The following is a 13,555-nucleotide window of genomic DNA, read 5'->3' as shown; positions in this document are numbered from 1 at the left end:
TAGGGCTTGAGACACGACCGTCTTGACAGGCATCATCTTGGACTTGAACACCCACGGGTAGTTCAAGCTTTAAGATCTAAGCCAGACGCCACCCCTCACCCTCCATGGGAAACGGGAAGTATTTAGTGTAATAACCTAACTCTCTCTCTGGAAGGGGAACACATACCATGGCCCCTTTAACCAGGAGATTGAGTTTTTTGTTTTTACAAAAAAAGAAATCCGGTTTACGGTAGTGAGAACACGCCGTTGAAACACGGAAAAGCGGCGAGTGAATTAAATCCTGAAGCCCTTATATGACCCACAGAAAAGAATATACCCGGCAGAAGTTTCCACGCTGCCAGGATCTCTGAGATGGGTATTATATTTGAACACTTCCTGTTGAGGGGTTGTCGTGAATAAAATGCAGGAACAGCGAAAACACCCAATTTTGACGGAAGCCTCTGCAACCCGAAACACCAAGAGGTGGCGGGAATGGAGGGGCTTCGAGTGGGTACCGGGAGGGGTGAAGTGAAGCACGCGCCCCGTCCCGAGGGGAGCTACCTCCTAATCTAGGCGCAAGACCGTCAGGGTTTTCTCTTACTAGAAATGATAGCCCTGAGGTCTCGCTTCGGGGGCTGGCGAGAGAGGCGAGACTGTCCCCAATCCTTGGGAGGAGGAGCACGACTCGCCACGCTTTGCTTTTGAGCCTCCGTTCAGACAGGACTGAGGCGGGTCCGAGGCGGGTCTGAGGCTTGCTCGTCAAGCGCAGAACCCACACTCAGGTCGTCCGGGAGGTCATTCTGGTACGCCTGTAAAACAGCATAGTGTGCAGCGCAGCACCAGCCTGACCTGCTGCTTGATAAGCCCTTCCCACTAAAGTGGAGGTTGTCCTACAAGGCTTTGAGGGGAGAGAGGGCTTATTAAGTGACGATGCCGAGCCCAGCGAGAGAAAGCCCGCAAGCGTCTCTTCGACCGGCGGCATCACTGAATTTTTTTTCACTTTTCACAATCACTTTTTTTTTAGGGGTTCCTCCATGAACGAAAAAGCTCTTCATGGAAGTTATCAAAGAAGGGAAGGGACTCATGAGGCGTTCCCTTTCTTAGACTGGAAGATAAAATCTATCCCCTAATTTGAAGGGTTTGGGGTCTCTTTTTCACGTGGCCAGTCCAATCTGGCAACCGCGTGAGTAACAACATCGAGCAATTCCTCCGTAGATTTTTTTATCGCGGACGGAAACCTCGGAGGCGGGAAGAGAATCACGATCCTCCTCATGATCCGAAGAAGCGTCGGAACGCGCTTCGAGATCACGTGAAGGACCAGCTGGGTTTGGGGAGAGAGTGAGAGAAAGGGATCAACCCGTCTCTTGCTCCTCAGCCAAATCCATGCAAGAGCCTCACGAACGATCTTTATTTTTTTCTTTTTCGTGAGTGCTGACTCCCGGAAGAAAGCGAGGCGAGCACGAAGCACTCTGCCTGTTAAAGCAAATCGCAGTGCTCGCACCCGCCCTACTGCAACGCGAGAGCAGCGTGCTCTTACCCCCAAACAAACAGAGCAAAAACTGATGTGTGTCCTCTTCAGCTATAGAGAATGGCTTTCAGTCATTCTCTCTTTATTTTTTTTTAGAAATATATATATATATATATATAAATAATATTTTCTAAACAGAAGAGAAAAGAGAACAAAGAGAACAACGTTCACTGCACACTGCCTAACTGATTCTAACTCCTAACAGAGGAAAGAAAGTTTTGACAGGGTTTGTGAAACACACAGAAACAGAATCGCTCTGAAAAAAGAGTTTCTGACAACACCTGGTGACGTATCCATTTATAGCCTGGCCACAGGTGCATCTAATGATTACATCAGCCGAGGCTATAAATTCCAGTCAATGTTCATTGACGTGTTACACCCACTATTTCAGCTCGGTTCACAGCTAGAGTTGTTCCCCGTAGCGCTTAGCAGCGCAGCATCAAAGTGAAGCTTTTTGTAAAGGGAACAGGATGTACGTGAGCTCAATTTTGAGTGTCATGGCAAAGGCTGTGAATACTTATGTACATGTGAATTTTTCATTCTTTATTTTTAATAAATTTGCAAAGATTTCAAACAAACCCCGTTGTCATTATGGGGTATTGTTTGTATAATTTCAAAGAAAATAATGAATTTAATCCATTTTTGAATAAGGCTGTAACATAACAAAATGTGGAAAAAGTGAAGCGCTGTGAATACTTTCCGGATGCACTGTATGTTATTTTAGTGTTAATTTATTCCAGAAGCTGTTTCTCTGATTTTCCATCATTATCTCTACAAGGCACTGATCCCTATTGTTTGAACAAGCCTTGTGATGGTGCAAGCGCTTTTCTGCTGGTGTCTTTCAGCATGCATGACATGAGCAGAAGAAGAAATAGTTCCCATCCTGCACAAGTATTTGGTAATATTGCCTAATCCTTTTTGTTTCACTTTGACGTTAATAATTATACTTCATGTTCATTGAAACCAAATAATAATATTTGTAGTTTTAAAAAAATTATGTTGGAATTTATATTTTTGTGTGAGGATCGATATATTTAATACAACATCAGTTTCGGAAGTATTGATACTTTAGGATCGATCCTCCCATCCCTAGTTGTCAACCCCAATTACAGATCACAAATAGCAATTTAACAAATATTTGACTTTTTAAAGTATTTCAAAAGGCATGATTACATTTTACAGAGACATTCGAATTAACATCAAATTATGAACACTTATAAGAGGTATCTACTGAGACGAGCAAACATTGTAAAGCAAAGTGGTTTCAAAAAGCCATTTTGTTCATCACCATGCCCTTTAATGTCTGGTCAGCCAGTGGAGAGCGGTTGCCATGGAAATCAGGCCACACATGCAGGCCAGATGTCAGCTGCTCCACATGTGTTGAGTCTGTGGCCATTTGTTCCAGGTGGAAGTTCAGATAAGAGTAAATGTGTTTCCCACTGGCAAAGGACACAAAAGAACTTAAAGACTAGTGATATTGAATTGAAAATGAATAACTGTTAGAAGTGATTACAGAGAAAAGCACCTTGAATCTGCCTGCTCTTTTAACTGTGTGTAAGCTGCGTGTCCTTTTACCATATGGTCAACCTGATGTAAAAGACAAAATCGGTAGATGTGAAAACTGACAAATACCATGATGGGTTTGGTCCTCATATTATGATTTATCCTAGTGGAATAAATATGTCCCATACAAGTAAACCATCTTTGTATCTTTATTGTTAGCCTTTATTGTAATGTGTTACACTGATCATAACAATATATTTGTTTTTATTTAGTACTGCCTGCCTGACTCTCTGCTGTCTATCTATCTACAGTATGACTACTGAATCTAAAGCTATCTGCCTCCAAGTTTCAAACCAATATCTGTCATTTTAAAATGCAGTTTAACTGTGAAATCCTCAGGACTGACCAGTCTTCCAGTTGCACTCTGTCCTCCCTCATTTAGCCACAATCCTGGCAGCATGGCAGACAGATACGGGCCCCAGACCCCAGGAACAAACAGCGCCTGAGTGCTCACCTGAAAAATACATATCAGACACACACTGTGATTCAGACTAATAATTTCCTAAATAATGATAGTGTGTCATATCAAAAGACTGTGATGAAGCTTACAGCCATGTGGCATGAAGATGTTCCACATATAATTGCCATACGCGATGTGATTGGTTGCTTTTCGCAAGGCAGGAGGTGCCCCCTCACATCTGCTCCAATAACCCCTAAACATGTAAATAACAGACAGTCACATTATATAATCATATTGTTAATCAGGATAAGGAATTCACAGGTAAATTAGCTTACAAATTCAATGTATTCCCAAAATAAATGACTGGTTTTGCCGATTAATCAGCACCGACCACAGATTTCTAGAACTATTGGTTATCAGCAAAAATACACACTGATAGTTTTTCCCCATTGCGTCCGGTGCTGGAGCGGCTGGGAAGGGTCCGCTATCATTATACAGTATGAGAGCGGACTCTAGAGGTAAAATAAAAACTATCACTTCACTGATGCCTTGTCATGTTTGTTTTGACACATGAGACCACTCTCTACGTGGAGCAGAACACTTCAGATTCGGAATTAAAACATCAACAACGAAAATATTTATAAAGTACACTACAGTACATGTTGTCATATCATTATAAAGTAATTAATTTGTTGACTAGATGCTGCATTAGTAGAGAACAGCAGTATGTTTGTCAACAAGGCTAAGAGTACACTCACATTTAAATGTAACTAAAACTTGCCTATTAGGAATCATATTTCAAATTTAAATACTCTGAATCCTGGCTGGCAAGTCTGGAAACAGTCCCACTAGTAAAATATGTACATGTTTATATAAAAGACCATTTCAACTAAAGTAAAACTAAACGACTTACTCATCCGAAATGGTATCCTCAGCTGGATCAATTCTCTCTTCAAAATGCAAATGTTCATCGGAGTCCCGCTCTTCTTCTGAGGAAAATTTTTACTTTTCGTCACTATCCAGAAGTTTGCTCGCCTGTTTAATGTGCCATCTTCCATACACACAGAAAAGAGAATTACAGTCAGGTCCATAAATATTGGGACATTGACACAATTCTAATCTTTTTGGCTCTATACACAATGGATTGGAAATGAAACGTACAAGATGTGCTTTAACTGCAGACTTTCAGCTTTAATTTGAGGGTATTTACATCCAAATCAGGTTAACGGTGTAGGAATTACATCAGTTTGTATATGTGCCTCCCACTTTTTAAGGGACCAAAAGTAATGGGACAATTGGCTGCTCAGCTGTTCCATGGCCAGGTGTGTGTTATTCCCTCATTATCCCATTTACAAGGAGCAGATAAAAGGTCCAGCGTTCATTTCAAGTGTGCTATTTGCATTTGGAATCCGTTGCAGTCAACTCTCAATATGAGATCCAAAGAGCTGTCACTATCAGTGAAGCAAGCCATCATTAGGCAGAAAAATCAAAACAAACCCATCAGAGAGATAGCAAAAACATTAGGTGTGGCCAAAATCAACTGTTTGGAACATTCTTAAAAAGAAAGAATGCACCAGTGAGCTCAGCAACACCAAAAGTCCCGGAAGACCACGGAAAACAACTGTGGTGGATGACCGAAGAATTCTTTCTCTGGTGAAGAAAACACCCTTCACAACAGTTGGCCAGATCAATAACACTCTCCAGGAGGTAGGTGTATGTGTGTCAAAGTCAACAATCAAGAGAAGACTTCACCAGAGTGAATACAGAGGGTTCACCACAAGATGTAAACCATTGGTGAGCCTCAAAAACAGGAAGGCCAGATTAGAGTTTGTCAAACAACATCTAAAAAAGCCTTCACAGTTCGGGAACAACCTCCTATGGACAGATGAGACAAAGATCAACTTGTACCAGAGTGATGGGAAGAGAAGAGTATGGAGAAGGAAAGGAACTGCTCATGATCCAAAGCATACCATCTCATCAGTGATGCATGGTGGTGGTAGTGTCATGGCGTGGGCATGTATGGCTGCCAATGGAACTGGTTCTCTTGTATTTATTGATGATGTGACTGCTGACAAAAGCAGCAGGATGAATTCTGAAGTGTTTCGGGCAATATTATCTGCTCATATTCAGCCAAATGCTTCAGAACTCATTGGACGGCGCTTCACAGTACAGATGGACAATTACCCGAAGCACACTGCGAAAGCAACCAAAGGGTTTTTTAAGGGAAAGAAGTGGAATCCGATTGAGCATGCATTTCACTTGCTGAAGCCAAAACTGAAGGGAAAATGCCCCAAGAACAAGCAGGAACTGAAGACAGTTGCAGTAGAGGCCTGGCAGAGCATCACCAGGGATGAAACCCAGCATCTGGTGATGTCTATGCGTTCCAGTCTTCAGGCTGTAATTGACTGCAAAGGATTTGCAACCAAGTATTAAAAAGTGAAAGTTTGATTTATGATTGTTAATCTGTCCCATTACTTTTGGTCCCTTAAAAAGTGGGAGGCACATATACAAACTGTTGTAATTGCTACACCGTTCACCTGATTTGAATGTAAATACCCTCAATTAAAGCTGAAAGTCTGCAGTTAAAGCACATCTTGTCCGTTTCATTTCAAATCCATTGTGGTGGTATATAGAGCTAAAAAGATTAGAATTGTGTCGATGTCCCAATATTTATGGAACTGTCTGTAACTTGATGTTTTTAAGGCACAGTCGGGGGCATTTACCATTTGCATTGATCGTCTCAGCACATTACAGTATGAATATCGCCCTCTGCCCGTGGGTGTGATCACATTAGGGATAATTAGCTGAGCCAGAAGAAATTCTACATCGCTTTGTTTCATACAGATTACATTGCAGTAGAATATTTGTTTTAAATTGTATTTGTTTTATTTAAAAGTAGACATTTTAAGCTTTCTTTAGACATAAGTTTCATGTTTCTGTGATAAGTATTTGTGGAGTTCCAGTTAATTTTTGTGACGCGTTTCAGAAATATGCTCGCGCACACAGAGACTGCTGAAAGCGCACCCTTTTTATTTTCTTTATTTTACAAAAGCACAATGATTTGTTGTTATTGTGAGTGTACACACATAAAAGTAGACACTTTATAGTCTCTAATGATGTCTTACATTTATCTGTATAAAGTATGAGTATTTTAAGTTGTTCCGCTGTAATGACGAATAAAATGACGAATCCAGCAGGATGTACCGGCACGTCCATCAACCCCAGAGGGTTAAAAGCGCTGATTATCATCCACTTGCATTGTATGGACTTACATTTCATTTCAACCTCTTAATTTGTGTTCTACAGAAGAAAGAAAGTCATACACATCTGGGTGGCATGATGGTGAGTAAATAATGAGAGAACTTTCATTTTTGGGTGTACTAACCCTTAAATTCACATTTACCCTCTTCGCAGCATGAAAAACAAAATCAAATTATGACAATATTACAGGCCACAAGCAATGGACTTCTATGTGATTTTTAAAATGCTCAACCGCTGCACAAACACAAATTAAATAAAACATATTGATACACCATGGACTCTTTTCATTAATAGTGGCAGCTGTAACTGTAAACTCGATTTTCTGACTGGCAGCCCTAATCTGATCAATTAACAAAAATCAATATAGCCTCTGAATAAAAACAATGCAGATTGATGCAGTACCATATAAAAAAAATAAAAAATAAAATAAGGAACACCTTTGATGTTTAAAGTTGTCATTGTATGAATTTTTTGCACAAGTTTTAAATATAGCTATATCAACGGATGCTTTATGCACTAACCCATGAAATGGGATTTGATTGTAAAATGTGATGTACCTAACCCTCCTGCGTGGGCATCAATGAGTGAAGCTCCCACAGCTGTGCCTTGTTTCAGGCCTAAATCTGCAGCCGCCTCCAGGGTGAGACCACCTCCAACTGGACATCCTGGACAACATGTTAGCTTTCCTATAAACCCAAGAAATAAAACGGTTAAAAAAAACAACTGTATAATGCAACTGCAGAGAATACTGAACATCTAAAGCTCTCTTCTCCCACCTATTTTGGAATAACTGTTCTCAATCAGGTCCTCGAGACCAACAGCTGTCCAGAAAGTGTCGTCCCACCCATCTGATGGTGAATATGTCCACTTACATACTAGAGTACATAAAGACCTATATCAAGAGATCAAGGTGAGGTGGTGCATTATTACAATCAAAACTCCAATACGTCTTATTATGCTGTTAATGAAGAATACTTCGATACCAGACTAGAAACCAAGATTACAGGCATTACATGGGTGAATCTCATGAAACCTGTCAAAATGTCCAGGTTCCATTTCAATATAAGAAATAAAATGATATTTTGCAAAAAGAAAATGAAGCCTGTTTTAGGACCTTTGAGTTGTCACCTTTGATGAGACATCAATAAAGACACAAATTCCCCTAACTCAGAGTTTCCCCTATATGCATTTTGCAATGGCGCTGCACCACCGCTGAATTAGGAGTGCCGCTGTTGGGATTTCACATGGTTCATTTAATATTCTTGATGCAACATAACGCTTGCCAGCCCCAGTCAGCTATGCTCTTTGTACATTGCGAAAGAGACCCAACCACATACATATCTGCACTTACAGTGACGTCTATTTTTCATAAATTACAAACCCGAACACAAAGTCCTACTTGAAAAAATTACCCAAACCTGGTGGACCTCTAATGTGAACCGCTCTAAGAGTGCTGACAACAATGTTGTGGCAGCCGGGGCGTGGTCAAGCATCCGCCTGGAGAGAGAAAGAGCGGTAAGGGCGCTTACACCTAAGCTAAATTATGCACCTGTTTCTGATTACAGTGAACACGGGGAGAGCGGCATAAAAGAGCGACATATGGGGGGCTGGATCAGAGAGTTCTGTGTACACTTATGTTGGATTATAAAGCTGAAACATTATATGTGTGAAATTGAAGCTGTCATCTGGCGTGAAAGCCCAAATAAAAAGACTACTCACTTGAGTTAAAGAAACCTGTTGTCTGCTGTGGAGTCGTTACAAATGTGTTCGCACGTGTACCCAGAACATCATGTCACCCCTCAAGCAATTTTTGCTGAGCTTTTCTACCAGGGCAGGGGCCCATCTGACATCAGGGGCCCCACACAATTGCGTGGTGGTTAAAACCACTACTGATTATCAACACGGCTTAATCATGGATAAAGCAGCACGAGGTCAGAGCAGGTGCAGTAACAACACCTAAGTAAATGCAATTGTGAACCAGTGAGATGTGCGGCGGGGATTGCGAAACCCATTTGAATGCAGCACAGTTTGTCTGTTGAAAAACTCTTATGTCTCTGTGATTAAACTAGTTTAAAACAAACAATTAAAGTTGTAATTTAACAAGTTTATAAAATTTTTTTAAGTAAAAACATTTTTTATCCCAGTCCATTGTACTTATGTATGTGTTTGTATGGGTAGAGTGTAGGGCTGGGCGATACGAAAGAGATTTTGCTATATCGTGTATATCGAGATATGTAAATATCCATGTGTGCAGCATGACCGTATCTATCAGCGAGCATGCTTCACATGATAAAAGCCTTAAAAATATTACATCGTCAACCCCCCTGCCGAGGGTCTGGGATTTTTTTGCTTTATTGATTTTGTTTTAAAATCTTTATTAATTTATTGAATCACGAAAAACATAAACAAAAGACATTTCAAATTCAAATTGCACTTAAAACTAAACAAAAAAAGTCTTATTTAACCACATCCCCAAATCCAAACATTTACCATTTCCAACGGCTCCAAGCTGATACCCCAGACAGACCAGGGACTCGGTTTGGACAGTGCGGCTGGAGAAATTCAGCGGCAACTGGCGAGCATGTCTGTAATGCTGGCAAAAGGTAGCGGACCTGGAGGATCTAGCTGTAATACATTGATTGATATGGCGATGGTGGCAAAATTCTCTCAGTTGGTTAGAAGTATCGGGGATGTCGAGAAAAGGATCGGTTATCTGGAGTCATCGGAGAGGGAATTAGCTCCTAATTAGCTAGCGACCAAGATAGCCTCGGACAACATTTGGGAAAAACTGGTGGATTTTGAGAATCGTAATCGGTGAAACAACGTCCAAATTGTTGGAATGCTTGAGCATGAGGAAGGCCAGAGATATGGTGAAGTTCCTAGATGAGCTCTTCCCTAGTCTGCTCGACATAACAGGCCAGAAGCTGGAAATTGATCGAGCTCACAGAGTCCCGGCTTGCAGAACCGCAAAGTTCTGAGATAAACTGATAAAGATCTCGTGTTATGTGAGGAAAGGAGTAAAGGATGGCATTCTTCAAACGAATTCGACAAAATAGAAACATGATCGATTCAAGGAATGCAAGAAACTCTTAGATCAACGGAAGATTGCTTTCCAGCCAAACTGAGAATAGATAATAAGGATGGCTAAAATTGGCAAAATATTTACATGTCCACAGCAAGCATTGTCCTTCATAGAGACAATGGGGTGAGTAAGCCATTTGGTGTTTCTTACGTGGCCCCCAAGTGAGCTTGACTCGAAGAGCATACACTTGACTGTCTGAGGAAGCTGGGCGCCATTTTGGTTGTTTTTGTGTTGGTTCCGCCTAGCGGCTGGAGTTTGTTTTATGGAATAAAACCCCTTCTGGACAGTTGTGGATGAATTTGCTCTCTTTTTGTGCTTATGCCTCCTATTGGCTGGAGTTTATTTTGTGGAGTATTTTTTGCAGGACATTGGAAGGATTAAGTCATCTGCTGCACTCACGAACGGTCAGCTCATGGTACATTAGTTTGACTGTCCGTGGAAACTGAACGTCTTTTTTATTTGCTATTCCCCTATTGGCAGGAGTTTGTTTTATAGATTATCATTTGTTGTGTAATTCTGTCTCACAAAATTTGTATAGAAACACCAGAGTTGAGCAATCTGACAGCAAAGTTGTTGTGGGGACACTCGTAGGCATACATGGACTGTTTGAGTTTAGAGGGATGGACGCCAGTTGGCGCTGTCATGCGTGCGATTAATGCACAAGTTTGGTTCGGGGAGAAGTTCAGGGTTTGATTGTTGTACTAATGGCGAAAGTGGTCTTTATAATTTTATTTTTGACACACAATCTATTTATGCACCTGACGTTGATGATCTGAGCTTTTTTATAGATCTTGAAGGAATGTTGCAAGCCGCTGGCACCCCTCATGATATAATATTGGGAGAAGACTTTAATCTTTTGATGGACTCAGTCCTTGATCATAGTAAAGCAAAAGTGTGCAAGCCCACTAGAACAACATTGACGCTTCACAGAATTTGTAAATATCTTGGTCTTACAGATATTTGGAGACTTTTGAACCCATCTGGTAGGAACTATACATTTTTTCATCAGTCCCTAAGATCTATTCTAGAATCTAGAAGTCCCTCACTTCATCTGTTGTAGATAGCTCAATTGGAAACATTTTAGTCTCAGATCACACCCTGGTGAGTTTAGAGGTGTTGCCACAAACAAAGAAATAGAAATCATATAGTTGGTGCTTTAATACATCCCTTTTACAAAATCGTTATTGACAACAAATGATAAAGGCTGAAATTAATGTTTACATGGAGACTAATTGGTCCTCGGTATCCTCTGTGGGCATGGCTTGGGAGGCACGTAAAGCAGTTCTTAAGGCCTCGTTCATCAAAATGTCCAAAGCACGAGAACTCGTTGATTTGGAAGGGAATATTAAAAGTACCGAGGCAGACCTGAAATGCTGAATGTCATCTGATGTCCTCAGACAATTGACCCGATTGAAATACAAATATATTAATATTTTGTCATGAAAGTGGAGTTTTGGCTATTCAGGTCAAGACAGTCATACTTTGAGTCGGGGGACAAAGCAAGGAAGCTTTTGGCTAGTTCCCTCAGTGAAATCTGCTGGTTGTGAAATTATTACCACTGATATTCAAATGGTATAGATATGTACCAATGGACATCGGCCATTGATATTAATAATGCTTTTACAGAATTCTATCTTGATCTTTATAGTTCCACATCTTCATCAACTGATGAAGATATTAGATATTTTGTGGAACCATTAGAACTCCCTAAACTGGCAACGGAGCAAATAAATTCTCTTGATTCTGAGATACCTTGAAGCAGCTTGACAAGGTAATTAAGGCCCTGCCTACAGGTAAGGCCCCGGGCCAGATGGCTTTGCCGCTGAATTCTTTTTAGATCTTATGCTACAGAATTGGCTCCATGTTTGCTAGAAGTTTATACGGAATCATTAGGAAATGGAAGGCTTCCGCCAACCTAGACACAAGTCTGGATCAGTCTGATACATTAAAAAGGACAAAGATCCAGGCGAGTGTTAAAGTTGCTGTCCAGTTTCCCTGATCCAGCTAGACGTTAAAGTATTGTCAAAAATTCTGGCTGACTGATTAAGTTATGACATCTCTTATACATATAGATCAGGTGGGGTTTACTCGCGCAGCAGTTCATCTAATAACATTAGTCGTTTCATCAATATCATGTGGTCAGTGGCGAATGATCAGACTCCAGTCACTCCCATCTCACTTGAAACAGAAAAGCCGCTTGATATGGTAGATTGGGATTATCTTTTTAAGATTTTGGAAATATATGGGCTCGGGAGTATATTTATTGTTTGGAATGGGTTACTTTATAGACACCCGGTAGCAGTAGTACAACGAAATATTCATCTGTCTTGCCCTGGAACCATTGGTGGTGGTGGGAGGTGTGGCGCATAGGTATTTTCTTTACGGTGATATTTTACTTTTCGTCTCCAAAGCCACTAGATCTATGCCTTGCCTTCACAGAATTGTTAATATCTTTTCTGAGTTCTCTTACGAGAGGTTCTCTCGTATTGCGTAAGCTAGCTTACGCTACGGGAAAGATTCATCTTTTCTGAGATATTGAAGCCAAAAAATTATCCTTAATTTTTGTATCCATTGTCAACGCAGTGCGGCAGCTGCAGACCTTGAGCGGGCTAGCTAGCGAGCTCATAGGTTGCTCTGCGGCAACTGCTGCAGCCTATAGACGAGCTTGGGCGAACTCGCATCCAATGAGAAGCGTCCGCGCGCTCACTGCATCAAAGCCCGCCAAAAGGGCGTGACTAGAGTGCATATAAGCGTAGTTCGTAGGCTGGAACCCTGATTTTCATCTCTTCAGCGAAGCTCTCCGCATCGCTGACCTGGAAGCCGCGTCGCCGTTTGAGGGGCATCTAGCAAGCGTGGACAGCGCTAGAAGAAGCCGGCCGTCTCAGCCACCTTCAGCCATCCTGTGAGCTACGCCATCCGACGGCGTATCCTTTTATTAAGCAAGCTAGTTCTCACGAACTATTCACAAAAGAGTACGGCGTCTTTTCAAGATGCCTCGCTCCACTTGCGCCTCATGTCGCGCCCTTCTCAGCACAGGAGACCGCCACATCATCTGCGCTCTCTGCCTGGGACTGGGGCACGCAGAGCTCGCCCTCACTGAGGGCGGATCGCGATTTCTGCGAGGAGCTACCGATGTCGACCCTGCGGGCTCGACTTCGAGCGATCAAAGCAGAAACCGCCGCGCCGCCTACCCTCAGCCGCGCAGGAAGAAGCGCCGCTCACAAAGGCTGCGGAAACTGTGGTTGAAGCGACTGCCTCGCCGAGCCTCTCCCTCGAGCATCGCTTTCACCCTCCCGCCCCCGGGACGCGCAGTTGCCGCCCGGCGGCCGCACTGCTGCCATCTCGGATGACGGCGGAGGATAAGGGCTGCTGTTCCATCATGGCTTCGGACAGCGAGGAGTGGACAGGCTCCCAAGCCTCCTCCTCAGCCCAGGAATCCAGCAGGACCGGCGCCGGGTCGAAGGGGAGTTAACACGCCTCCTCACACAGGCCGTCGACCGCCTCGGGCTCGAATGGTCACCGCCCCTGAGCAGGCACCCAACAGACTTCGGCGGCTGCTTTCTTCAAAGCCATCGCCGCTCTACACCCGCGGCCGGGCGCTCCCTTCCTGCCGGAATTACATACGGAGCTTGCAAAGTCGTGGAGCGCTCCGTTTTCAGCCAGGACCCGTTCACACGTCTCCACCTCTCTCGCGTCGGTGGGCGGCGCCACTGAGAGAGGCTACTCCTCCATCCCCGGTCGA

The 13,555-nt window shown here is 42.6% G+C and overlaps 1 protein-coding gene across 4 annotated transcripts in view; it reads right to left on the bottom strand.

Moving 5' to 3' along the window:
- The window catches only part of fggy (FGGY carbohydrate kinase domain containing), a 62,352-nt gene that overhangs the window by 34,530 nt on the left and 14,267 nt on the right, over positions 1–13,555 (bottom strand). For 3 of the 4 annotated variants that reach the window (XR_007970688.1, XM_052127896.1, XM_052127897.1), the window contains exons 6-12: positions 7,508–7,623; positions 7,289–7,417; positions 4,384–4,521; positions 3,620–3,723; positions 3,417–3,524; positions 3,033–3,094; positions 2,796–2,946 (exon numbers count right to left, since the gene is read on the bottom strand). Coding sequence is in view for 3 of the 4 variants with exons in the window: in XM_052127896.1 (XP_051983856.1) it covers positions 2,796–2,946; positions 3,033–3,094; positions 3,417–3,524; positions 3,620–3,723; positions 4,384–4,521; positions 7,289–7,417; positions 7,508–7,623 (808 nt within the window). In the remaining variant the exon portion in view is untranslated. The remainder of the gene's footprint in view (positions 1–2,795; positions 2,947–3,032; positions 3,095–3,416; positions 3,525–3,619; positions 3,724–4,383; positions 4,522–7,288; positions 7,418–7,507; positions 7,624–13,555) is intronic. The other variant, XM_052127898.1, reaches the window with a different exon arrangement.

The sequence above is a fragment of the Xyrauchen texanus genome, chromosome 6 (assembly GCF_025860055.1).
Source record: "Xyrauchen texanus isolate HMW12.3.18 chromosome 6, RBS_HiC_50CHRs, whole genome shotgun sequence".
NCBI classification, from domain to species: Eukaryota; Metazoa; Chordata; class Actinopteri; order Cypriniformes; family Catostomidae; genus Xyrauchen; species Xyrauchen texanus.
The sequence above is the reverse complement of the archived record's forward strand: the minus strand, read 5'-3'. Positions and strand labels throughout refer to the sequence as shown.